This window comes from Larimichthys crocea, chromosome III, assembly GCF_000972845.2.
Source record: "Larimichthys crocea isolate SSNF chromosome III, L_crocea_2.0, whole genome shotgun sequence".
Lineage (NCBI taxonomy): Eukaryota > Metazoa > Chordata > Actinopteri > Sciaenidae > Larimichthys > Larimichthys crocea.
The window spans coordinates 14,649,218-14,676,866 of NC_040013.1; the positions used below are offsets into that span (position 1 = coordinate 14,649,218).

At 38.7% G+C, this 27,649-nt stretch overlaps 2 protein-coding genes across 5 annotated transcripts; one reads left to right on the forward strand and one right to left on the reverse strand.

The window, feature by feature from the left end:
* Positions 1-120: 120 nt before the first annotated feature.
* On the reverse strand, positions 121-27,286 carry mcph1 (microcephalin 1). 4 transcript variants are annotated; one of them, XM_027277347.1, is made up of 15 exons: positions 27,102-27,286; positions 25,633-25,694; positions 25,458-25,549; positions 25,253-25,371; positions 25,038-25,119; positions 24,561-24,672; positions 24,344-24,475; positions 24,164-24,244; positions 22,262-23,377; positions 20,638-20,753; positions 18,170-18,207; positions 17,859-18,021; positions 17,694-17,771; positions 816-1,053; positions 121-713 (listed from the first exon to the last, which is right to left on the reverse strand). In XM_027277347.1, the coding sequence occupies exons 2-15, from the start codon at positions 25,664-25,666 to the stop codon at positions 661-663; spliced, it is 2,454 nt and encodes an 817-aa protein (XP_027133148.1). In that variant the 5' UTR covers positions 25,667-25,694; positions 27,102-27,286; the 3' UTR covers positions 121-660. The 4 variants fall into 4 exon arrangements, 3 of the variants coding, with proteins under 3 accessions (XP_027133148.1, XP_027133150.1, XP_027133149.1); XM_027277349.1 differs by having other exon boundaries at positions 25,261-25,371; positions 27,102-27,282; XM_027277348.1 differs by having other exon boundaries at positions 121-709; positions 27,102-27,282.
* Positions 4,682-16,310, forward strand: angpt2a (angiopoietin 2a). Its single transcript, XM_027277352.1, has 9 exons — positions 4,682-5,588; positions 9,218-9,373; positions 10,448-10,569; positions 10,660-10,898; positions 11,154-11,284; positions 11,769-11,870; positions 12,557-12,723; positions 13,984-14,114; positions 15,139-16,310. Exons 1-9 carry the CDS (start codon positions 5,328-5,330, stop codon positions 15,309-15,311), a joined length of 1,482 nt encoding a protein of 493 aa, XP_027133153.1. The 5' UTR covers positions 4,682-5,327; the 3' UTR covers positions 15,312-16,310.
* Positions 27,287-27,649: the final 363 nt, after the last annotated feature.

Genomic DNA, 27,649 nt, shown 5'->3' on the forward strand with positions numbered 1-27,649 from the left:
CAGCGTGTGTGTGTGCTATTAATTGTTTATCTGCCAAATTCTGAATTGAAGTGAGTTTAAATTTTAAACAGATCTTTATTTGACACAAAATAAGAAAACCAATAAAACCATACCACAATAAAAAATTTAGAAAGGCATTTATTAACAATGACATCATGAAACATTTCTATAAGGATTCAGTATTCAGTTATCTCCATTGATGAACTGGCTCAGTAAGTATTTTTAAAATCACATTGTTGGAAAGGAAAAATAATCTGGCTCAATCTCATGTCTCGTTATAAAAAACACGCTGTTACGCAGTAGTGGTTAATACTTCATATACATATATAAAAAATTCATATAACAAAGAATGGAGATACAGTATGTTCAAAGCAGTTTTCCGTCTTTCACAGTAATTTAGAGCTTTGTTTAATGGTTGATCCATTAGCCCTTAGTCCTTAGAAGTAACATGTTTCCATGGAAACCACTGACTAAAAGCCTTCAAAAAGGGAACATTTATGAGGATGTATGCAAAGCCCCTGAAAATATTTGGAAAGAAAATCTGCACAAGAGGAACATTGTAAGGTATAAACAGAGGCACTGTCCAGTATAAAATTAATAAAAATTAAACTTCACAACCACAAAAAAAAAAAGGATTTAAAAAACAAAACACATCAGCTTTCACTCCAAGTCGTAGTTATCGTAAGACAGCTGCTTCAAATGCGTGATACTATCTGAAAATAAAACAACACAAAAATGAGAAGCAGTTACTGTATTAGTGACATGATGAAGGTGTTGAGCATTTAACGTTATTAGATTAGCAGAAAATGTCTTACCCAGCACCCACTGCTCAGACAGGATCCTGCTTCCCTCTGGTCTCCTGCCGCTGTACCTCCCTATGCAGATACCCGCCTGCCGCACAGTTTTGCAGACTGTTCCTCCACAGAGCTGGATCAGCTCCACCAGACTCTGAGTGGGTGGCTGGGAGTGCTGGGACACAAACATAGGGGGCTGGCTTTGAAACAGGTCCTGCTGGTGCTCCCCAGCAGACAGGTGCCTCTGGAGGCGACAAATCTGGGAAGAGAAAATGCCATCCAGATGAAGTATCTCCAGAGTTGAGAATCAGGACACAGGTGGCGCAGATGTTGATCCTGTTGAGCTGCACTGTTAAACCCCCCCAGAAAACCCAGACACTGATCTGCTTTTTTTAAAATAAACTCATTATAAGCTTTCAACATTTGCGTAATCGCAGTTTCCAGAAATGTTAAAGGAGTAGTTTGACATTTTAGGAAACCCCAGTCTTTGTTTTCTTAATAGGAGTTAGATGACACGAGCTATACCACTCTCACTAAATATGCCAGCGGCGGGTCAGCTTAACTCAGAACAAAGACTGGAAACAGCTGTTTGAAGGTATAAAATCCACCTCAGCACCTCTAAAGCTCACCAATGAAGACATTCAGTATTGTTTGTTTAATCTAGACATAGTCTATATCGTGGCTGGGTGCAGTTGCTAGGCAACCTGATGAGACTCCAGCCGCATGTTGCAACATATTTGTGTGCGATCAAACTCTTATCAGCGATTGGCCACTTGCCTTAGTTATGATTTTCTGTCCAAACTGTTATGCCCCGAATAATCAAGATATCTGATTAAAATACAAACGAATTAGTAGTTACTGTAGCTGGTGCAACCCAGTTATTGCTCCCTGCCATTACACAATTAAAAAGAAATCATCCTTTCCATGTGTTGCAGCAGAGACTTTCCAGTGAACAAACATGCACCACAACAGCAGCCGCTAACTGATCCGAATGGAATGCAGCCTTAATTAGTATCATTGCTTCCTCCTCTATTTCTGCTGTGAAAAAGGTTTCGTTAACTCACTATAGTTTGTAATAAGTTTGACAGCTTCAAGTCAAATCAGCTTAAATTTAAATTTAAAACACACAGGTGTTTTCAATCACTCTGACTAATTGCAACTCTGTTTACCAGCTATGAAGGAATAACAATAAGCATTGCAGCAGTCATTTCGACTTGTTATAGTAGGAAAAGGACAGGTGTTACCAAAAACAATAATGATGGCTCGGTTCCTGGTCAATACCAAAACTGGCCTGAAGGTGGCTGCTTGTGATACAGCTTTATCAATTTGGCTCTGAGGCTCATGAAACAGACTCTGGATCACCACTACTGAAATACTGAATGTACCATGAGAGCCAATTTAAGTCCGCTTAGTAAATCATTGCTGAATGTGAAACCATACGTTTATTACAGTAGAATAACTTCTTTGAACAAACTATTAATAAATTTAACTAAGACAACTCCAAGATCACTGTTGATGTTGAGTGGTACTACTGTGACCTACGAAACTATGTGCCTGGTTACATTAAGGCAATCCACATTAACCACAGGATACTGTTAGCTCTGTCTGGCTAACCGAGAGCATGTGAAGCTCTTTGAGGTTCGGTGTCTTACTGGGTTTGGTGAGTGATGCTCTGTGCTCTCACTACATGCCTGCTCGGTATCCAGCAGGGGTCAGTTGCTAAACTGAAGGGCACAATCTGCTCTATTCTAAGTTGAATGCCAGGAAACAAGCTTTAAGACTTTTAGTCTTTTGACAGTGTTCACACAGGTTTCACTTTACGTCGAGTAATTGGGGATTGGTCAGAGGGTTCAGAGGAAGGGTCAGGTTAACATTAACCCACATTGTGCACTTTAAAGGGAATGATTGAAGACTGTATACAAAACATCTATTATGTGAGACGGTAGAGTTTTTAACGAGGAAAAACAGCTCAACACAAAAGGGCAAAAGAGTTAAATAAAATGCTGACACAAAAAGTAAACTTGGCTTCAAATAGTTAAAATAAAAAGATGCGTGTCGCCAACTTGATTCTACCCGTTTAGTTATATGACAAACAATCTTTCACTGCTTCAAACAACAAGACCAGCCAGATTGTAGGGGTGCCTTAATCAATTTGAGAATATATATACGGAGAACATGTGTCAAGATAAGAGTAAATCATCAAACTGACATGGACACCCGTCCTCCGTTAAGTGTCCTAAGTACACAGATTTACTTGCTGTGGTGTGTTAAACAGCAGTCTGGATCTGCGCACATTTCATTTTATATCTTGTACTCTGGTCCACTAAAGATAAGTTTCTCATGACCCACAAATCCGTCCGCATTTTAAGGTGGCACTTTACAAGAAATAAAACTTAACCCGCTGTCAAACATGTCACTTAAAATATTCATCCGTAGCCCATTTGATGCATTTGCTGAATTTTTTAAATCTCTAGAGAACAGATCATAGAGATGCCAGTGGTAACAAGCTCCTTCTGATAAACACTCCTGAAATTGTTGGATGCTCTGTACAGTGCTGGCAACAGTATTTATTCTTCACATGGGAAATCACACCTCCTTACTCTGATGACCTAATCAACATCTCTGCAGCCACCGATGCGCTGATGTTACATTTTTCTGTAGATAAAAAGGCAGGCAGCTTGTGCTGCTCTGTAACAACCAACACCAGGCTAGTATAAATGATGCACACTATACAGAGATGTATAGAGAAATACAGTGTGGCCTTGATAATTCAGCAGGAAACTGTAATGTGTGTTATATTCATGTACATGGGGCTGGTTCATTTCCCTGTCAGGTGATTTCACTAACCATAAAACCGAAATACGAAGACTGTTGCCATTAAATCTACCGTTTGAGTCATTTAGCTGGAACACCTGAATAAGTCAATGTTTTTGGAATGACGACAAGTCCTTCCTCTTTGATAATGTGCCTTAAATATGTTGCATTTCCCTTTTGCAGTAACTATTACATCAGCCTACTTCCTACAATTCTGTTACAGTATTTCTATCTAACTGCAGAGGGCACATCTCACGCTTTCCTGTCAAAACTAAATACATTCAATTTGTGCAGTCAACTCTAAAATGTGATTATTCCAAGGTAAAACAATTATAAAGCTGAGTCAGATGGACCAGATGGACCAAGGTCTGTCTGATTTTCAGAGATTTTATTGTTAGGGGAAGTAAAGAGTGAAGCTACTGAATTCCTGCAGTATAGGACAAAAAACATCCTCCTATGTCAGTGCTCTTCCTGCACACACACCTGCACTTTATTCCCCACTGCTACACAAGAGCCCCCGACAGCAAAACCTTTGTCAGGTTGGAGAAAAGACCCCAAACTTTCCATTTGTGTCAGGGAGCATCGGTAGGTAAAGTTTGTATGGGAAACCAGTCTCCTAATTATTTTGGGAGAGGATACAGAAAACACTCACTAACTTTCCCACATATTCAAAAACCGTTTCTTTAATTTACCAACGTAGCCAACTTACAAAATTGCATTTTCTTTGTAAGAAAAACATAACACAAAACTTTCCCATGATTTTTCCAATCTTAGAGGCTAAAAGAAAATAATAAACAAATAAAAATAAATTTCATTATACCTATGACTCAGACAGAGATCTGCCAAGTACATTTAATTTAAAATTGCATAAATCTACCCTGAAACAGATGCAAATAAAAAGTCATGATTATTTTGCGGTCAGTGGCAAACAGCCAGACTTTACGTGACCCGAAGGAGAATCTATATATATATAATATATATATATATATCTAAGATATATATATAAATAAATAAAGATTTGATTTTGTTTTTATAAAGTAAGGAAAGTTAGTAGGAATATGTGTAGAAAGAGTGAATGCCATTCAAACAAAGACTTTTTCCTTCCTTCCACACGACCATCTTTCCCATTCAAAGATGCTCGTGTGTTTGCCGTAGGCCGGGAAACATTCCTCAATGAATGGGATGGACACGGCCACTATCACAGAGTGTGCTGAAGGTGGACAGCTGCATCCTGAGTAGCTGTTCAACTGTCGGGTGGGGGGCATGCGGGTATTGTAGAGGATATAGTAGAACGTGTGTGGATTTGTGCATCTGCTCCTCTGTGTTGTTTAGTGAGTGTGTACTGAAAGGAATCTCTACTTCACTGCTCTTCACAGTGACTGGCCACAGTGAGGAGGGGGGTGGGGAGTGGTTTAAACTCATGGTTAGCTAATCAGAGAGGCCATGGGCAGCTCAAACAAGTGGTTGGGGGCTTGATGAAAGGCGAACACATGCAGTCTGCCACCGGTAACCTAAGGGAATGACACACTACCACTAATTCCTGATGGCTTTTTCTCCTCCTACCACTGAGAGGTAATAAAAGGGATCTTCAGAACCTCAATAGGATTGTTTACACTTGGATGCGGTTGGGGAACTACCTCCAGTCATTGAGAGGAGATTAAGGAAAAATCCAAGGAGTCAGAATTGTACTAACTTTACTTTTAGACAAATAACTCCACCATGAAGTTGCTGAATGTAGACTTACTAGTTTTAAGTTTCTGCCTTGGTCTGGGCATGGGATACAGTGCTGCTGGTAAGAGACAGTATCAGATCCAAAACGGGCCATGTAGCTACACCTTCCTGCTGCCTGAACAGGACAACTGCCAAACCCAGAGCAGCAACTACAACTATCAGAAGGATGGCCCCGTGGACGACGAGTCGGCTCAGAGGCTGGAACAACTGGAGATCACCATGGAGAACAACACACAGTGGCTGCTTAAGGTACAGTTGTCACACCCGTGATATCGCATCAGCATAAGGAGCTGTGATCTCAGTGTGATTGTTTCAAAGTAGAAGAAGGTTGACGTCTATTCATGATGTGTAAACTCAAACAAACAAAATGAGCTGAAGAGCTAAGAAATAACCTGAAAACTGAGCCAAAGAAGGTAGCTGTTTAAAAAAACCAAACACGTGGAACAGAACATGAGGTTAATGTTTGGATGAGCTGTTGATTTTGACACATTTCCTGCTCAAACATTTGTACAGTCATCTAACATACTTCAGCACATGGAACATCTGCAAATGTTAACATGCAGAATGACAGGAAACCTGTTTCAAGGCTAACTGCTGTTTTGTGTTTTCATGTGATTTGCAGATAATTCAGGCTCAGACTGAACCACTAGCTCTTTGTTATGCACTAACATGAGAGACGTCCGACTAACACTGCAAAATAAAACAGTGACAGAACTGCTCCACTAAACAAAAGTCGGTTTAAATGAGCCAAGGTTTATGTTAACAAAAACAACTTTGTCTAAATGCATCAGAGCTGTAACACAAACCAAGACTTACCAGACATATTTGAGTTCATCTCTTTCTTTCTTTTCAGACTGGTTGATTCTTTGGGAATTTACTCTGATCTTGCAAATGTCAAAATGAAAAAATAAATGTACTGTGTGAGTGTCTGCGAGAAACTTTCATTTAGTGCAAAGGGACATAATGGGTTTGATGACTGACAAAGCTTCAACACAGGTGTTCACACGAGGGAAGCATACTTTCCTTTCAGTTTGCTGAGCCATTAACTTTGAGTGAAAGAAGCAATCTCCCCCTCTTCAGAGCATTATTACGGATCTCAACTATAGAAGACAAGCTAGACGAGACAAGAACATCTCACAGCTTGATCACACAATTCCCGTCTCGTAACATAAAACAAGCTCTGATCTGTTCCGCAGGAGAGCTCAGAGGGCACTCTCCTTTGATGTTCTTCATGATCTAGATCCCGCTACTCAGTAACTACGCTCACATAGACGACAGCTCAAGCGCTGCCTCAGTCAGGTTACATATTTATTACGTACATGGAGGGCTCCTGTATCCTCTTCTGTTGTGCGACTTTACCAAATAAGTTTGCACAACAGAAGATAAATGTAGCAGGGAAGAAATCACAGCTAAGGTGCGCTGATTAAAGTTTCACAGCTCAAACGTTCTTTCCTAAAATGAACTTGATATTTTGCCATAAAGAAAAGAACTGCAGCCAATATAATACAGATTCTCACTATTAAATATTAAACCTAAATACAGCACTGCAATAAGAAAGCGGAGCCATTAGACTATGTAAAGATCCATCAATGGGCATATGAGCTATGTCCATCAATATCTTAGCAACCCAGAAAGTTCATGTCAAAAGTTTGTGAAAGAAGTGAGGTCTATAACTTCTGTCATTGCAGATAAAATAAGAAAGCCACATTTATTCTAACAATAGAAGTGGGAAAAAAACTAATTCATTTAGAATTATGTGTATTCAAATAATAAAATTTTACTTCTGATTTCTAAGATGCATAAAGTATACCCCACTCCGCGCTGTGAACCTATCCCCATGCCCCAAAATAAGGAAATTGACGGATTGATTGATTGTTATAAATCTCTTTTAAAGAGTTTACAGTTTGATGGATGGATCAAAGTGCTTAGAGTTTAAATAATATAAGTAAAATAATAAGTAATATTATAAATAAAGTAACCGTCTAATTTTGAGGAGTCAGACTGTCAGGTTAAAGCTTCATGTTGCTATCCCACAAACATGTTCAGGATGTCGACAGAAAGTAGCCTTCCTATCATCTACGACCGTGTTATTTTAGTTCATTATTTTGAAATATACTTCCTTCAGGTGTGATTTATTTATTTAAGCACAGTCACCTAATTTCTGAAACTCCTATTTATGCCGCACCGGTAGATGACAATTGAGGAAAACACTTTGTTGTCACGCTCTCATGTGAATGAGGAACACAGTCATTCCTTACTGACGCCTTTGAGACACACAGAGTAAACAACTGATTAGATCATTGAGTGTCAATGGGACATCCTGCCAGCAATTCAAATGACAACCTTCCACCTACCACACATCCCTGTGTGTATCCAAGAACATAAATAAACTGGAAGTCATGAAAGGAAGACAAACAAAATCAGCGCTAATTGCTGCAGCTAATTTTATTTGCCGCAAGATAAATAATAATAAAACTGGCTGTTTCGGTTGTGTTGCTGACTGATGGGTAAATAACAAGAGTGATTATGAAACCTTACTGTAGATGACAAAGACATTCAGCTGACGCTGGTTTCCAGTTGTACACACATGTCGTACTGTCATGAAGGATGTAACTCCTCACTCAACACTTCCATCCTGTTTACGAGTCGTGTGACCTGATTGCCACTCAGGAACACCGTTCAGGAAATAACTTAATGATTGGTCTCAGTCTAAATCTGGCAATACTGTAAGGTAGATAAGAACAAATCTCGTAAAGATGAAACATTGACCTTTCTCCACCCTGAGGGCATCTGAACCATTGTATTATTCCTGTGATGAAGAGGTTTGATATGGGCAAACACCAAAACTGTAAATGTTTGTTATCCGCCTGAGTCATTATGATACAAATAATAAACTATTTCAAGATTCTGATTATTTCATTCCTTTGCTATGAAAACACATCACAAACAAGTACTTTCCAAATTCAGAACAGACGACTCATCTAAATGACTTTCATTCTTGTTTTAAAATACTTGACACCATATAATAGAAACTATTAAAAATTGTTGTTTATCCTTATAGCACTCCTCAAATGGATGAAGCACAGTGGATCCGTATGATACTCTGACACCATCGATCTATTTCCAAGATAAGATGTTAAATGTATAATCTCATGCACTTATAGCATACAAATATAGAAAATAGGGTAATACAGATTTTTGAAATTGATAACATCGTTGTTGTGAGACCAGTGAATGTTATGCACTGATGTGCGAGTCAGACATTAAAACAATACAACAATGAAAGTCCAAGTGTTTCCCAGTGGGTGTGGAAATGAGATATTTTGAACATTTTCAGCTTCCTTTATGAAATCAAACCACATCAAATCTATTATGTACATGAATCTTTGTTTGCTTGTTATTCCAGAACTGGGATAGACATTTTCTGTGTTGTACTGGGAGCTGGATGTTGTACAGGTCTTTCAGTGTTTCAGTTATTTTCTCGTTTTGTTTTCGTTCTCTTTGGTCTTGTAGGATTCTGTCACTAAATACTTAAATTTGATAAAAACAGCTGACACCTCACTGTCGGAGATAATGCTTTTGGGTAGTTGCTTTCTTTATTTACTCCCATTTCTATGACAATGGTGTTGATTGCACTCTACTCAATGTATAATGATAACAAACACTCAAACGTTAGTCTTTGTTTCCGAAGAAATCTCTCTCATCAACTACAAATGAAATTTTTCAAGAACAGAAACAGAGCTGCTCTGTGTGCAACATTACAGAAGCAGATTGTAGTGAGAAGCAGCCACTTACCAATCTCTGAACTATCATATGAATAATACAAAATTGTGTATGCACAACAAAACCTCCTTGTTTGTCTTTCTTCTGTGCTGCAGCTAGAGAACTACATACAGGACAGCATGAAGCAGGACTTGGTCCAAATCCAACAGACCGCTGTACACAACCACACAGCTACGATGATTGAAATAGGAACAAACCTGCTGAGTCAAACTGCGGAGCAAACAAGGAAACTGACCAACGTGGAGGCACAGGTGAGGCTGCGCTGCCTGCTACTTTAAACACACAGAAGGAAACAATGCTACAGAGTGCACACATGCTCTGTTACAGAACACAGAGAAACTGTCAGAACAGTTTACAGCTATTTACGTAAAAGCAAAATAGGATTTGCACCAGATCAACGTGCCAATGAAAATGTGGTGCAACCCTATCAGTTGTTTTTAATTGACATGAATACATTAATATGCTCTCTGTGGTACACTGCATTAAATAACATAGCTTAGGGGAAAAATAAGCAGAGGGAAAAACAGGCATGACTGCGTCAGTTTATTATTGTGGCTACACGTCAATGACCTTATGTGAGCCAACTGTACAGCATTTCCTGTTATTAGCACCACTCGTATTCCCACAGAAAGGGTCTATCAGTTTGTCACAATCAGACATCCGTCTGTTCAAAGACATCAACAGCTCCATTGGAGACACATAGCTAGGATCCATGTAAACAACCTGCTTTTTGCTGAGTTCAGTTCCTCCAAAATGGGAAATTAGAGGCAAGGTCCCCAACCCCAGAGTTCAGTTCAATACGTCTGTCTGTGAAAATAGGTGGATTTTGGAAGTTTCCCTTGTTCAGGTACGTCTGCTGTATTGAATTTCGTTGTTCTTTCCTGTCATGTTTTTCCATTTTGCAAATGGCTGTTTGTTCCCTCCAGAAGTGCAAACTGGGCATGTGTTGATCCACTAATGGAAATATAGACCAAATACGAATATCTGAACTTTTTTTTTTAGGACTGTTACGTCATTTAGGATTTTCATGCACACATTGATAATTGTTCTTCTGCCACACCTTCTTATGTGTTACATGCTTTTTTTACTTTGTTTTTTCTAAGTCGTGTTGTTATTTGAACACTATATTAACATTTAAACTGGGAAATGTCAGAAACTGAAACTGCATAATTTCACATACAAGTAGAAGATCAATAATAGATCAGTGTTTAATTGAAACACAACCTGCTTCCAGTTGCGAGTTAAACTCCAATTTATGATGAATAATAATATTATTAAATAAATAATTGCCGCCTGACTGCTTCACCTTGTTCTTTTGTTTTTAGGTTATTCATCATACAACTCGGCTTGAGCGTCGACTTCTCGAAAATTCTCTGTCAACAAACAAGTTGGAAAAACAACTAATTGTCCAAACAAATGAAATCAACAAGCTGAATGACAAAAACAGGTGAGGGCATCATATCGCATGTCAAAAAAACAGACTGTTAGTCACTCACTAACAGCACAGCATTGAGTTAATGTGCAAAACTGTCCTCAGCTACCTGGAGAAGAAGGTGGGGGATATGGAGGAGCAGAGGCAGGTGGAGCTGAAGATGCTGCAAGAGGAAAAGGAGCAGCTTCAGACTCTAATACAGAGGCAGACAGCCATCATAGGCGAGTTGGAGCAGCAGCTGCTCAAAGTCTCCTCCAACAACACTGTACTGCATCGTCAGCAGCAGGACCTGCTGGAGACCGTGAATAACCTCATTCACACCATCTCTGTTGGCTCAGCTCGAGGTGAGTCAGCACTCCAGTTCATTGTAACCTCTTTATGCTATAGTATACTTATCAATGAAAGGCAGACTACGTATGCACTCTTTTTTTATTATGTAACAAATATAAGTTTTAAGTTTGTTACCACCTACCTCACTTTCAAATCACTAAGGCAATGAATGTGGCCTTCTTCCAGGGGATGTGAACTTATCAAAGGAGGACAGTTCGTTGCTGTACAATTGTGTTGTGTCAAATGAACAAGGTTGATTTCTTCTGCAGAGACCAAACCTGTCATGATGCAGGACACTCCTCCTACCACATTCATTGACTGCGCTGCTGTCTTCAAGTCAGGAAACACCCAAAGTGGAGTCTATATCCTCACATTACCCAACACTACAACAGAGGTTAAGGTAAAGTAAGCCCATTGATACAGACTAATTTAAGTGGGTAGGGCTCTCGAATGAACTAAAACTCAAATAAATAACCAGTAATCTGGTTGTAAAAGGAGTCTTGCAAGGTCACGTTTGTATACCAGTTAAATAATGCCATGACAGTGCAGGCATGCACTGAACTACACACACTTACACAACCTTGTAAATAAAACACTGCACGCTGCTGGGAGGCCTCAGTAAACAGTATTGTGTTTGAGGGCGGGGCAGTTAAATTAAAATGTTCTCAGTCTTCCATTAATAATGTGCATGCTTGCGCTAAAACTGTGATCTCCCTAGATACTTTTTAACGGATAAGACTTGGACGTATCGCTTCCCTGCAACTTGTCATTTGTTTTGACTCCAATAAGGCACCATTGTCAAATTATAAATGAGCACAGACACTTTAAAGATAATTTATTTTGAATTATTAATTACGCCATCTCCTTTTTCTTTTTGTTTGAAGGCTTTCTGTGACATGGAGACAGAAGGAGGCGGCTGGACAGTACTACAAAAACGCTTTGACGGTCATGTTGACTTTCACCGTACGTGGCAAGAGTACAAAAAGGTAAAAGCTATCAAGAAGAAATTCTTCCCTTAAAAAAATATTACCTAGGCTACGGTTTTCAGTCCAAATGCCAGATTTGGTTTTGGCCAAAGACTTAAAGTGTTTAAAGGCCTGGTGATTGTGCACAGAGGCAAATACAACTTCAAAGACAGAGATCTTAAGTGATCACCACCTGCTTTCGAAAAACATAATGCAAGCAAAGCCCCCCATAATATTCTGAAACGACAATCGTTTTAGTACGAGTCAACATAACTAATATTTCTGCAAGTGCATCCAAAACTTTGCTTATTATCTACAATCAAAACAGCTTCTCTGTGATTCCCAGAAATAGTGACCAGCATTGTCAATGCCAAGTAGGAGATAAATGGGCCAATACCATGCCAAAAAGAATCTCAAGTCCAATCTCAAGTCCCTACAGAGCAATCATTATAGAGGAAAGCATTCATGCCATTTCCTTTATTCCTACCACAATACAAGCTCAGTTTAATCCAGCATTCTTTCTTATCAATATCTCATTGTGAATGTGAATATCTGAGATTGTTTCATGTAACTGCTGAAAGCGATTTTTTAGTTTCAGGAAAATATAACCAGTGTAATATCCAAGAAATGTACTGTACATGATGTCCCTGTTGGCTGTTGTTAACTGGTTCAACAAGGTTTATTACATTTCTTTTGTGTCTTTTCAGGGGTTTGGAGAACCTTCAGGTGAATTCTGGTTAGGAAATGAATTTGTCTCCAGACTCACGAGTCAACAGTCATACAAACTCATGATCCAGCTGAGCGACTGGGAAGGAAACTCTGGATTCTCACAATATGACCAGTTTTCTCTCGACAGTGAAGCACAAAATTACAGGTATGTTTTAACATAAAAGAAATAAATGTATCGGTTGTTTTGTTGCCACTTACATAATTACATTTTTTGCTTTAAGCCAAAACTTTACAGCTCATGTAACCCAATATAATTAAGGACAAAGAAGCCCATCAGCCAATAATGCTCCTGTATTACAAGCTTTTGAAGTCTGCCATCCTGAACACATACCAAAAACTCACAAAGTCACGAATTTTAGATTTTAGATTTTTAAAGAGTGTAACTAAAGCACAGCCTCAAAACTCAAAGCCTTGAAGTAATTATAAAGAAACTAACATCTAAGTGACAAAAGCAAAAGTCCTTGAAATTTCTTGAATTAAATAAAAAGCAGCCCTGAATCACCATCTTTAGACGAAAGAATTCAAATAGATGGATTAAAGAAGTAACAATTCAGCGTGATAACAAGCTAATTGTCTCTCTTCTCTGAAATAAAAGATGAGACATAATGACAGCACGTGTGGTGATTTCCACTGAATTTGCTCTGGTTGTTAACTCCTCGCACTAATGCACAAGAAAGATTAATTCTACAGTCTTCTATGATTTATATCTGACAGACACACACACAAACAGTGCCCCTGGATTTTATCATATATATAGTTTTATCTCCTGAAAATTGCTCATGATCCTAAATACTGACCTCCAAACAAAACACATTATAGAAATTCCTCTGGTTGGAGGTTCTTTGCTGTATAAGAGTATATACTTCCTGATACCAATGTACTGGCAGCAGCCCAAAGAAAATCTAATAAAACTGGTCAGTGTTTGAAAAATAGGAAATACATGAGATGTCTTGGAGTTCTAACATTTAATGTGCACCTCTTGGCAAAAACAAAAGCTTCAGAATATTTTCTTTTCCGAACCTTGGCTGATTTCAGGAGTGGAATGGATACATCCTTTGAATTTGACAAACAGACCTTGAAATGCTGTGATTCAACACACTTCTATTCAAGTCTCAAGTCTACTTGACTATGACCAATTTGGTCTTCAGTTACTTGGCTCAGTAAGTCCAAACAACTCCTACAAAGAAGCTGCTCAAATAGCACTGCACAAATCCCTGCACAAACCAGAAAAGAAAAATTGTAATGCAAATAGCTGACACTTTAATGAATGTGCCAAGACCCATTTTAGATACAGCAAAAGCTATGGCAAAATAACTGTATAAGTAAGTGGGATGTTGCCTTTTGAGGAACAGCAATCATGGACTTCCTCCTCCTCTTCCTTCATTTTTCCTTTTCCATTCTACAGGATACACCTTAAAGGCTACAGTGGAACTGCAGGCAAAATAAGCAGCATTGGGCAGCCAGGAAGTGATTTCAGTACAAAGGATGCAGACAACGACAAATGTGTTTGCAAATGTTCACAACTGACAACAGGGGGTAAGAAATACTTCTTGTAAATAACTTGTGCTTTTGAATATTTGTGCTGGTCAAGAAAACACAATAATAACGCCACTTTCTGATGCCACTTGTTTTGAAACACATTCCCACCCACCCAAATCTTGGCACTTCCCCCAAAAATCTTCAAGGGCATTTTAAGCGCTCTTGTACTTTTGTGACCAGGTCAGAGAGCACAATTAGCTTAGAGTTAATCACTGATCATCTCATTGGGGAATTCAGCCCCTACAATGGCTGACATTAATAGCCTGGGAACAGAGCTTTTCCCTCTCTCCTCTTGAAGCTTAGAGTTCCTCCTCCATTCCCTTTAAAGTGACTCCACTGCCAGAAGTTTGTCTCCCTCTGTTTTGGGGTCTGCCAAGTGAGCATAAAAGCAAGAAAACCCTAACCCTGTCCCTTTTTTTCCCATGAGGGGTCTCTCACAGGGGACTCAATATGCACATTATGCACAATCGTGACTAAGTGGCACTGACTCAGTGAAAAGACTGAAGCAGGATCTGCCATTATAAATATGAACCTGCCTGTTTTGAATAATCACAAATTGCTGAATGCAGTAAATCTGTATATAAATGAGGGCTGAAAAATGATTAGACACACCTCTCAGTATGATGCTTTTCAATCCAATTCAACCATTCAATCGACTCCACTGATTTTTAACATCAAAGCCTGTTTACAGCCGTTAGGGAGAGCTACTGCATATATGAAAAAAAGCTGTATAAAGCTTTTTATGGCTCCAGAGGGAATTGTGTGAAGTCTGATAAAGTGCCTCAAGTGATGTAACTTGAGTCAGCATCGATTGGTGCAGAAGAGCTCCAAAAAAAAAAAAAGCTCCAAACAAGGCTTTACAACTTACAAAACACACCGTCTTTCAAGAGTGAAAGAGATTACCTGTTTAATCAGTTTACTATATCCTACTAAATAAAAGACCATGTCTGATCTACAAAGAGTTATATGCATTGTCCTCTTTGGCAACATGTAAATTGATAATGTGTGTTTGATGTTCTAGGTTGGTGGTTTGATGCCTGTGGTCCATCCAATTTGAATGGGATGTATTACCAACAAGGCCAAAACTCAAATCGCTTCAATGGAATCAAGTGGTACTATTGGAAAGGCTCGGGCTACTCACTGAAATCCACTACAATGATGATCAGACCAAGAGATTTCTCAGGTTCCGTTTGAACTGTCACTATCGGATTCAAAACAACGTGGGAAGTAAATTCTGCCTGACAAACAGCAACAAACGGCAAAACCAAAAAATTCTCAAGGGAGCCAAAGCACTTATTGAAAATATTTTACATATCTTTGAAAAGACATATTTTGTGCATGTTTATGTGTTTAATAATTTGAATCAAATGGGTTGTTGCAAAGAAAGTGTGAAATATGGACTGTAAAAATGAGAAATATCTATAGTGAAAATACTTAGGACTGTAGATAACTTTAGGTTATTAATAACAGCTAGCTAACCAGACAGGAGAGGCCAGATAATGTGACATTAATTCATATAAAGTCTGAATGATTTTATTGTAGTTTAAGCACCCTTTTAACTATGTTTTAAATAATAGCTGCCTGGGTCATTGTAAAAAATCAAAAAAAGAAAGAGAGAGACTATGGTACAACCTGCAGATAAACAACTGGCTCAAAGTAATTGTTATGTGTTTCTGTTGAATGCCTAAAATGTAAATGCAAATGTAAAAACGTCACAGAACAAATTTCTTTTAAGATAATGTTGCTCTTCTCAAGAGAATGTATGTACATTTGTTGTTTAATTTATATGTAGATTTTAAGGTTTATATTTAACATTATTATATATGATGGAGATTTGTTACAGATAGTTAACGATTTCATTGCACATAAACTAAGAGGATTTCTTTTAATATAATTCTGCAGTTTCCTTTGAAGCTACAGCAAACTGAATTTATGAGAAAGATGTATAGATGAGGAAGCTGAATTTCTCACCACTAAACACTGGCTTTAGATTTTTCTTTAGAGTGTTTGACTGTGATGCTTTTACTAGCTTTTATATAACGAGAGTTGAATTTTAAATACCACAAGGCAGAGAGCTGAGACACGTGCCTTAACTCTCAAGTCCACAATAGTCCTGTTCTGCACCATGAACTGCCTGGTGAATGCACAATTGTCAATTATCATTTCTAGTACAAAATAAAAACTCTACATGCTCTAAAGTTGCAGTTTTATTGTTGCTTTTAAGGTCACTAATCACAGTTTTCTAATTGAATCTCCATATATAGGTACAGCTAATATGGGGAATATGGATTGAACCCTCTATCACTGTATACACCACTGGGTATTGTCATTTCATATGTCTATCTTGGGGGGAAACTTTTTCGATAAATTGTTTATGGATAAAATAACTAGATGGGAATGTCTCAATTAATTAAATTCCTGACAGATCAAGGTACAGTTCTTCATCAGGTTAATATAGATTAAATTTTTTAGCCATAGAGCAGTCGTGATCATTTATTGGTGACGCTTTCATATTAAGGGATAGTTACAGTAGAACATTTATGGTTAAATTCAAGTTGAATTCACACATTGGCCTCATGTGACATGTAGACTTCAGTCTTAATCTTACTTACTGTCAAATCACCAAGGTCCATCCTTATTTGAATAGACACATCATTTTACATTACAGTATATGAAAGAGATGTGAATGAAACCCACTGACTAAAATCAGCTTCTATCATTACTGACAGCAGCTGAAGGCAACACCAGGCTCTACAGGACTAGAAACTGAATGAAAAGAGGGAAGCATGTTGTTTGCCAAATGTTGGATGCGCCGTCAGAGTAAAGGTATGACAGGCCGTGGGGACATTAAAATATTTTGTCTGACACAACAAAAGACATCATGTAATTTCAATAGGAAACACTGTATCAAGACGGTATGTCTTCCCTCACTTTGGCAGGAGGATGACAGTGATTCATGAATGACGAGTTCAGGAAGAGGCTACATTCACATTTCACACAGGATGCTTCAGGAAAAACAAGCCGACTGAAAATGGATGACTGGTAATAAAAATTAGCAGGTTTCCGTCCAACTTCCTCGGCTTTGGTTTTACAAGTGTTTATTAGTTTTGAGTGTCAGAAAGGGGTGTTACAAAGATGATTTATATAGTGAAAATGATTTATAGACAAAATCTAACACTGAAGGAATTTAATCCATGAATGTACTGGTCTACAAAGTATAATAAAATACAATCACTTCTGTTGTCTGTAAAAAGAAGCATTTTAGTAACAGCAACTCTAACTTAAGCTTGGCACTTGTCCAGAACTAAACAGGAGACTAACAGTGCGAAAAACGTCCAATTAACAGGCATCCACATTGCTTTTCATTCAGAATGTAATAGGCCACAAAATGAATCACCTAAACGGATGTTTGGATTGACAAACCACAAATTTATGAATGATAGAACTGAGATAGAACTGAGAATCTATATATCTAATTGTTTGCATCAATGACAAATTAACAGAGACGTTTAATGTTGGTAGTACTTCTGTTGCAGACACTTTTACTAGCACTACTAAACTAGTACTGCTACTCACCTGTGCTGCAGGAAATCGGTCTGAAAGTTCATACGGTTCCTCTGGAATCCACTGTCTTTGCTCCAAACACCACAGGATCTACTCAGGACCAATGAAAATAAAGGATAAATTAAAATCATTGTTTTAAATAACATCATGTCATCAATAATGGCACAAACTACATACCCATTCAAAAGAGAGGATCCAGCAGCCACGAGCTATGCCCAGCAGAATATTGAGAGTCCGCCGCTGACCCCCAGACACCACGTGAGTTGTGCTCTCACAAACTCGGTCAACGACTGAAAAACCACCCAGTGTTTTCACCACCTGACCCACTGTGTGCTGCTGCCTACAAGAGGTGAATAGAGTAGAAAGAATCCAAAAGAAAGGATTAAACAATGTTTTTGTTTTACCATTAATTAAATGATATATTAAAAATGTTGTATATATTAAAAGTGTTGTAACCAATCTATGTTTTAAATGTATGAGGTACTTACTCAGTGGGCATACTTGTCATGACCAATGTTCTCATAGCCTAAAACAAAGACACAAACCTTATGACAGGGAGGACTTAAATGATCATGGATCGTTCAACTAATAGTGTACAAACAAATGTAAAATCAATCAAATCATCACACAACATGTTCTTAAAGATTAATTAATCTAAGTCTGTGCTCAATGCTCCTTGCAAGCTCTATTCACTCTGTTCTTCACAAGTGTGAAAAGTCATATTATATTGCGTGACAATTTCCATAAAATGTCTCAAGATGTAACACGTTATGTTTCTTTTAGCTGTAAGAGGTGTATTGCGAACTGGTTCGTTGAGTGATTCAGCACTGAACAGGTAACAGGATCATTACTCTCCAGGCAGACAGACCGTGCACTTTCAATAACCCTGCCGGATATATAGTTGCATAGAGACCAAAAAGGAAATCAAACACCAAGGCCATGAGTAGGGAAAAACATATTCACAGCCACTGAAGCGGAACTGTAAATTTCTAACCTGACGACTGTGGTCCATCCAGCCTCGTACTTTGACCCCAATACAGCAAGCCATCATCAACACAAACACCTGAGCAGCAGTTACAAACAGGACCACCGGGCCCTTTCCTGCCACACTCTCATATCTGGTCTCCCAGCTGGAAGTCAGGGGTTAAGGCCTTCTGAACACAGTGGTGCCAAAATGATCCACCAGCCCCCACGTACACCCGTCAGACATCACATTATCCCTAATAAGCAAGATGGAAAGTCATCGAGTTGGTTCGCATCACCACATGACAACTACTTCTCGCTTGTCCTGACAGAAGCTTTCTTCAAAAGGGAAAAGTTTAGATTTTCCAGTTTGTTAATGATCCAAAACAGGGCTACCTTCTGCTAAAACCAAAAGGTGAGAAGAAAAATCTGCTCATTTTAAGCTCTTTCACACTAAGTCAAACAACTCAATACATGGGCAGCTACTCCTGAGGGCTCTTCAAAGGGGACTTCTTATTGTATGCAATGAACATGTTCTGGCAGCGGCACAAGAAAACAGGCGCTGAAGAATGAGTTCAACTATAATGTGCCTCTGACAAAGAGCTGGTGTGAACTGCAGCACGGCCTCCGAGCACAAGCGCTCCCAGCACAAATGAGGGAAATTCTTCACAGTATGACTACTTCTGACTCTTGAAAAAACCTTAGACTTAAAAGGATGTATGAAAAACCCTCAGACTTTAGCTTTAAACCTTAGTTCAACAGATTTTTTAGGTAATATATTGAGTTGATAGAGTTACATAACTCATATTTCAAAGCATTCTTGGAGCATTTTTATGCATTTATTATATAACTGGCAGTAGAGAGGTGACAGGAAATAAGGAGATGGGGAACAAAAGAGCTCAAATAGGGAAACAATGGGTGTTATTCAGGTTCTTGGTTGACCCCTAAAGAGGATCATTCTTAAATGGATAATTGACACTAAAGAGTTGACTTGGAGCAAAGACTCTTGTTTTATATAGGATCTGTCTCAGACACCAGGGGTCTTTTGTAATCTGCTGTATTTTATGTGTTAAGCAACATGAGATTTATCTGTGTCACCTCAGAGTACTTATTCAAGATGACTGTTTGCCAATGAAGCCACACGCTTAAACATGCATCTGTTATGGTGATATTTACAGAACTAAGAGAACAACTACAACATCTCTGCGATCAGCCTACAATAACAGATCCCAGGGGGAGATGACGTCATGGTTGGCTTGTTTCAGCTACAGCTTGTTGAGGTTACCAGCGTAACGAAAACAGAGCCCAGGTGCATTTCACAAGCGAGGAAGTTGTACGCTACTATCACAGAGGCAAAAACACAGGAAGCTCACAGGACCAGACAGAACCTCTTGGCTAGATGCGTCAAACGCCTACAGCTATGGAAGTGTATGACCTTGTGGAGGAAATGCCTAAAAAGGCATTACACACACACACTGCTCATGTTTAGTTTACTTCCTAAGCTTCCTATATTACGGAAAACCACAAATGATCCTATTTTGCAGCTGTGATAGTTTTTAGAAGATAAATAAAGTATAAGCTCAAGAAAATGAAAGTGTGAGGAACACAAACTGTGAGACAACACAGAAAAGTTTTACTCTGTTCACTTTCTGGTTCAGGAACTAAGAAGTTCACTAAAATGAGGAGAGAGTCACACGTCAAACTGTGACTGGTTTAAAGTCAGCTTCACCCACTATAGCTGACATGAAAGCACAAGAGTGAACAAAGGTTAGAACGTATATAAATTAGCAAATAGGACACTTTATAATCAAAACTGAGCAAGCCCATGTCACAACATAGCTTTAATGAATCACTAATCTTCCCCACTTAATACTCATAACAGAAAACTTTCTTACTCAGTGAAAAAAAAAACCCTTCAAATTCAATCATTATAATTGACACCAAATCACCTAATTGCACAATTTAATTCAGCTAATCATAAAAAACCTCTTACCTTTGTTGTGTTGACCATTTTCTGAAGACTCAAGCTGACTTGCTTATTATGATTTTCTTCGCCCTCAGAGGGGATCTCAGTTAAACCAGCTGCAACCGTACATTCATTTCCTTTACCTACATTTGAAAACAAGAGAAACAATTGAAAACAGTGTGAGGGGGATGTCACTCAAGCTATCGCACAGCAGACACCGTGGTGCGTGTGTGTTTATTCATCTCTAATCTTTTGCATTTACACCTGGCTGAAAACTGTAACAGACTATTCACTTGAATCAAATAGAAATTAATAAACATAAATTAATAATATCGCTCAAGATAAACACCTTTTAAATAAAATGTAAAATATAGAGTTTCAAATATTATATATATATATATATTGGTAAATGATTCATTACGTCAAATGAGGTGCACAATCTCTGATTTAAATGTCAAATCAAAGCCATCGGTAAGTCTTAGAAAGTCTTAATAAACTAACATGAAATGTAAGTTATTAATGTTTGCCGATACTATAAGAATCATTTACATCAGTCATGTTTTCAAACAGAAGCGTAAAAGAAGGCATAGATTTCAATGAAATGTCTCCAGTTAGGAAACTTTAAGTGCTGATCATCGATTCCAGGTATAGGCTTCAGCATGCGCTGGATGAGATACACCCTGGGCAGGTCGCCAGTCTGTCACACACTGACAAACAAATATGAGCAGAGATTTGAATTCACCTACAACTTGTATGTCTTTGAATTATGAGAGAAAGCAGCGGGAATGCAGAGACAGATCTCAATCAACACTGCAATTGTTCACACACAGACATACTATATGTGTGCATAAAGTTTATGATGTTAGTTATGAATCAAGCCTTTAAAAAGACAGACATACAGAACATTAAAATGTTCACGTAAAAAGGCCTCAGTTTTTTTTTTACATTGATATAATTTCTTTATTCGTGACATCCAGAAATAAAACTTTATAAAACTTCCAGAAAAACTAGCTGAAGGGAATCATTCACTAATCCCAGACCTTTTGAAATCATATACAGGGATTATGCACAGTCACAAACCTCCACAACTATGAAAGTTCAAACACCATTCGTTATAAAAATTAGGATTTATACTGGGGTTCAGATGTTTTGATCATATAATGTGTGTTTCCTGTCTTTTGCATGTCTCGTGCACTTCCCTTATTTGGACTGTGTTTTGCTGAGGATGGCAGGGAGAGATTATTGTAGATCAGTAGTTCAAGGACAGGAGAGGAAAGGACGTGAGAAACAGGCCTGAGAAGTGTCATTTTGATACATAATGTTCATTGCTGAGCAGACTCATCAGTGAGGGAGGTGTATGAGACAGCCCATTTAAAAAATGTACAAGAACCAACTGATAAGGCTCTTCGAGGAGCCTTTTCTCTGTAACCCTCGTGTGTTGCACTGGTAAACGCTCCTTCTTGTACAAGAATAAATTCAACTTAAACTTAAAATCCAGTCCTCCTAATTCAAGGGTCCTTCCTTAAAAAAATCGTAACACCATTAGTAATATTTTTTTTTTGTTCAGTTCATAATGATAAGGGCAACAGAGGAAATCTGAGTATTGGGTCCATTATGAGCTTTTTAAACTCTCAGCAGCTTTATTACTCACTTTCCAAGGTATCAGAGAGGGCAATGATGTCAGTGTCTTTCTGCAGCTCTGAGACTGCGATAGCTTCCGTTAATGTTGTTGATCGCACTGATGTAGACGCTCTTCTCCGTTTTACTGCATCACTTGTCGTACTGATGCTTGTATAAGGCAAGGTGCTTTGTCGTCGCCTTTTAGCCATGAGTGTTACATTAGCACTTGGACCATCATCCTGCTGCGGATGACTTTGAGGCTGATTGCCTTCGTCAAACTGCTGATTGACATTTTTGTCTCCCTGACTTCCTTCCAGTTTCTTCTTCTTTTTAATATTAGTGTCAGATTTAATGCTTTCACTTCTTTGTTTTCTCTTCTTTGGGCCAGAGCCCAACTCAAAAGGAATCTGAATGTCTGTCTTTACAGGTAGATTAGGCAAAAGAGGTCTTTTTGATTTCTGGTGGTGGTTAGCCGGGGAGAAATAGTCCTCAAATACATTATCATCTCCATCAGTGGAACAAGAGGCAACACTTTTAGAGTCACATGATAAAGTGCAAGACCGTACCAAGGCAGAAAGTGACTGTCTGGCTCGTTTGGGTTTTTTCTGTTCCATTTTCTGGAATGAAGTAAAAGTTTCTTTTGACAGTTCAACAGCAGAATTGCCTAAATTGGCTGGGGATGGAAAGCAACTAGAGGAGTTCACAGTGGGTTCACAATGTGATTTAGCAGCTTTCATTTTTTGCTTTCCCTTTTCATATTTGTTGGGTGATGGGCTTGATGATTTTATCTGCGATTGTCTCTTTTCTTTTTTGCTGGTGTCAGATTTTCTATCCGGGCGAGGACTTTCTAATAAACCTACAGATTTGCGTTTCTCTGCTGGCTTTTTTTTCACTGGAGTCCTTCTTGACTTTTTTGATTTACTCCCAGCTTCGTCCTCTTCATCCTTCAAGTCAGGACATTTCAAAGGACTTGAAATCCGTTTTGGCACATCACGGCAGGGTGACATCCACGGCTTCTCTGAGGTTTTTCTGTGGCGTTGTCCAAGATGGCCATGGTCAGTCACATCACATTGTGTCCGCCCTTCTTCCTTGTCAGGCGAGTAAGCAGGTTCAGCAACAGAAGCACTGGAATCATCATCCGACTCATCTATTTTGAGGAAAGCAGAATGATGATCAGTTTTATGTATTTTAGACTTTCTATACTTTATTTTTGTTTGTCTGTGTGCTTAGCTGGATTTTAATGGCCCTCAATGACTCTGACTATACTGAACCACATTATGGAGAACTGAAGTTAATACAAAGCTGATGAAGGTCATATGGTAATTAAAGAGACCAAGCAGGAAACTTGTTTACCGCTCACATGATTTTTATACCACTGCAATATCGAAGACACCCAGCTGTTTTTGCCATTTTCCCCACCGGACACTCAGATGGAGCCACACATTACTGCTTTTGTTCCTTCGGGGGAAAGAGTCCTCTTTACCATAACAACATGATGATGTGAACTAGGACGGCGAGCAACCCAGGAGTTCCAACATCGCTACAATAACAGTTAACTAAATACCTGACTGAACATGCTTTTAGTTATTGACTTAAGAGGTAGACTACTAATGTTCGCTGGAATCTAGCTCTTGTGCTTACGTGCTTTGAATGCATTTATTCTAAGTCGCTTTGGACGAAAGCGTGCAAATGAGCACAAAACACGAGTAATTACTGCACAGTTAGTAGGCTCCAATGGGGTGGCAATGTTGCTTTGTTTCTGTCAGTCACTGTGTCTAGTCTAATAAAAGCAGCAGCATGCCTGATAACCACTGACAATAGACGCAGGAACATCCAAGCTTGGATTTCAGCATGTGTCCATCTGGCTTCATCTTGTTGCTATACCTGCCAGCTTTTTTATCAAAAACAAGAAGATCACAACATTTTGTCTTACAAATTAATTTGATGAGAGTTGGTGTTCTTCCAAGGGAAGGTTTTAGCCTGGTGGGTGAGCAGGATTCAACCATTTGTGAAGCTGAAAGAAAGTGACATATGTGTGAAATTCTGGTGGTTCAAAAGTGCTGAAATATTTTTAAGACAGTTCATCAGCATGTAGATCGACTGCTGCACATACCTGTGGGTGAGAGGTTTTCCCGTTTCTCTTTCATGTCTTTCAGACGCTGTGCCATGTAATCTGACCTTCTCAACGCTGGGCTATAGACTATTCCATTCTCTTCATCAATAATGATGGGTGACACATCTGTAACTGTGAATAAAAAGTAATTCTGAAATTGAAAACTACATCCTTTTTTCCAGTTTTGAACGTCTCTAGAAAGGTGCAACATTCTTACCCAGAGGTTGTTTCGGTACCAAGCCTTTCATCATCTTGTCTAATTTTTTCTTCATGCGTCTGTCGTTTTCAGGTGTCCTTACTGGAGAATCTTTTGGCTGCATGCAACGATGCTGCGTGAATCAAATCCAAAGAATTTTTTAAATTGGAAGTAAAGAAATGAATGCACGTTTGAATGCTTTCAAGGTCACTGTTCTTAAAACATTGTTAGGACCTTTGAGGCCTGTCTTTTATATTTAAAGATGTGTCAACATTCGAAAAAGGACCACTTGACATCTTGTTTACAGATACCACAATGTATGGCTAACCAAACACTGACAGCTTAAACTGTGACACCAACATAAACATCACACTGTAATTTCCCAGCTTGGGATGGATGGATAGATAGATAGATAGATAGATGGATAGATGGATAGATAGATAGATAGATAGATAGATAGATAGATAGATGTCTACATATAAATCTGACTCTACTCACTTTCTTGTTCTTCAACACTGGATTGGTTTCATCTATCGCTGGAAACAACTGCTCATCCACATGTACACCGTTGTCATAACATCTGTAAATCGTTTCACCAAAAATAAGCCACATTGACTGATTCAAACAATGATTGCACAGGATCCTGTAAAACTTCAGAACAATACAATCAAAAATATCAAAGAAGTGTACACAGCTCTTGGTTTTATTTTTACCTGCCTACCCAGAGAACAGAGACAAGCCTCACGTCACTTTTCTTGGCTTTTCTCCATGTAGCCGGGTGACCATTGCTGAAGACTACATGTGTGACTTGTTTAGTGAATGTTTTTGATACCTGGGAAAGAAACAGCATTTAGGTTTTACAAAACATACATACTACTGTGTGTAAAAAAAATGTGTTTATGTGCCCTATGGTTTCACCTGAGCTCCCATTTCCTGCAGCTGCTGAACGAATGGTTTTGAATAGTTTGCTGTTTTGTCTGATGACCATACATCAACATAGGCAACGACATCTGCAGACACATTGAAGAGTCTTAAGCCACAGGTCATAAAGTTAAGCGATTCATTGCAGTAAAACTAAGATGATGCACGATACCTTTAAGAACTGTACCCATGTTGGTTGTGGTCATTACTGGCCTCTTTAGCTCCAAGATTCACCTGAAACAAAAACATTTCTCGAGATGTAAGATCAGCTTTCACAATCCATGGGAATTTTAATCGCTGCAACTGTTTTAAGATATAAAATCACTCGCTGGTCAATCATGCTGACTGAACCAATCGCAACAAACACAAGTCAATCAGTGTCAAGATCAGGGCTGCTACTATTTTGAGTCAATCCACTAACTATATTTTTTGATGTAATCAACAATGACAATACCCATAAGTTACCACGGCCCAAAGTGATGTCCTGACACTGCTGATCATCTGACCATCAGGCAAAGACTTTTTAGCATTTTTAAGAATGTCATATCATGAAGCCAATAATTTAGTCAACAAGTCAAAACCAGTGAAGACACACAGGCTGAAGCTGTTCAGCTTCCTACAGAGCTGACAGTGTTGTTTTCTTCTCTCTGCGTGGGTGAAGACGACATGCCTACAAACCTTTACCTTTAATTTAAAAAAACACACTGCTTCTGTATTTTGCTTTGATTTAAATCAAATCACTCACACTGGAAGACTATTTTGCGTTAACCAGCGACACCTGCACCACCTGATCATGTTGTAGTCTCCTGTTCATGTCTCATTGCAATTTCTTTTCCTATTTTTTTTTTTTATATACCTTGCAGTTATTATTTATATCATGGTCACTTACTTTTGTAATATTATTTGTATCATGGTCAATTTCTTTGTAATATTATTTGTATCATGGTCACTTTCTTTGTAATATTTCTTACACTATTGTCACTTTACATTACAGTACTCTTTTTATATATCATGCCACTTTTTATCCTCAGTACTTGTCTGTTTTGAAGGTTGATTGTTTTTCGTGTTCATTGTGTAGGTTACAGATATTTCTGTGTGTTTATTGTGTGTGTTTTTTTTTCTAATTCTAGTGTATGTTATACTTTCCTCTGCTGCTGTAAAAAGTAAAATTCCCCGTGGTGGGATGAATAAAGTATATCTAATCTGATCTAATCTAATCTGATCTGATCTAATCTAATCTGATCTAGACACTGTAAAGACGCGTCAACGTTAGCTGACGGTAACTAAACCCACATAGCTGAGTCATGTCATCAAACATGCGGGTAAACTCATAAATATAAAACGTTAGTTACTTTGTAACGTACAATATTTAAAAGGCACACACTGTTCACCAAACACCAGGGGGGGTTATTTACATCAACACAGGCCTATCGTGTAACTAAAGACGCTAATGTCGATGCTAGTTTACCGTTTGTTTTAAATTAGCCAGCGAGCTAACTCACTCCTTAGCATTAAGCAGCTGTTGTGGCTAACTTGTGACATGCTGACACACGACATGACACGCGTGTTGACTCTTAGCAGCACAAAGACATGGATGTAGACAGTAAGCGGTGTTTGTTTTAGTAACTACCGTGCACTTACTGTAGCCGTCGCTGACGTTTAAATTTAAATCGGGCCGTTTCCAACAGCAACAACACCTAACTACTGTGTACAGTTCGCGCGTGCAGTTTGTGACGCAATGCATTCTGGGACCAAGCGTCACCATTGGCTGATAGGTGAAAAACGTCACAGCCCATGGTAGTCCCATGAGGAGAGCCCCGAGAAGTCTCCTGGACCACTGCACCTTTAAACAATATAAGATACAAATTGTTGTCTTCATTCCATGGCAAAAACACAATGAGACAAATCAAAATGCTGCTGCTCGCCTCCTAACTGGAACGCGTAAGAGGGAACACATTACTCCAATTTTAGCCTCTCTCCACTGGCTGCCTGTGCACTTTAGAGTCCATTTTAAGATTCTTTTATTTGTTTTTAAATCCTTAAATGGTCTCGCCCCGCCTTACCTCTCTGAGCTGCTCCGCCCATACACTCCTGCCCGGTGCCTCAGGTCAGCTGATCAGTTGCTCCTGGAGTTACCAAGGGCTAAACGGAAGCTCAGAGGGGATAGAGCCTTTTCTGTTGCTGGTCCT

Coding starts and splice junctions, on each gene's coding strand:
- angpt2a (XM_027277352.1), top strand. CDS start 5,328: ATGAAGTTGCTGAATGTAGACTTACTAGTTTTAAGTTTCTGCCTTGGT. Junction 11,871..12,556: donor CGTGGCAAGAGTACAAAAAG/GTAAAAGCTATC, acceptor GTGTCTTTTCAG/GGGTTTGGAGAACCTTCAGG. Junction 12,724..13,983: donor AGTGAAGCACAAAATTACAG/GTATGTTTTAAC, acceptor TCCATTCTACAG/GATACACCTTAAAGGCTACA.
- mcph1 (XM_027277347.1), bottom strand. CDS start 25,666: ATGACCACAACCAACATGGGTACAGTTCTTAAAG. Junction 25,120..25,252: donor TCTGTTCTCTGGGTAGGCAG/GTAAAAATAAAA, acceptor AACGATTTACAG/ATGTTATGACAACGGTGTAC. Junction 18,208..20,637: donor AAATGGTCAACACAACAAAG/GTAAGAGGTTTT, acceptor TCTTTGTTTTAG/GCTATGAGAACATTGGTCAT.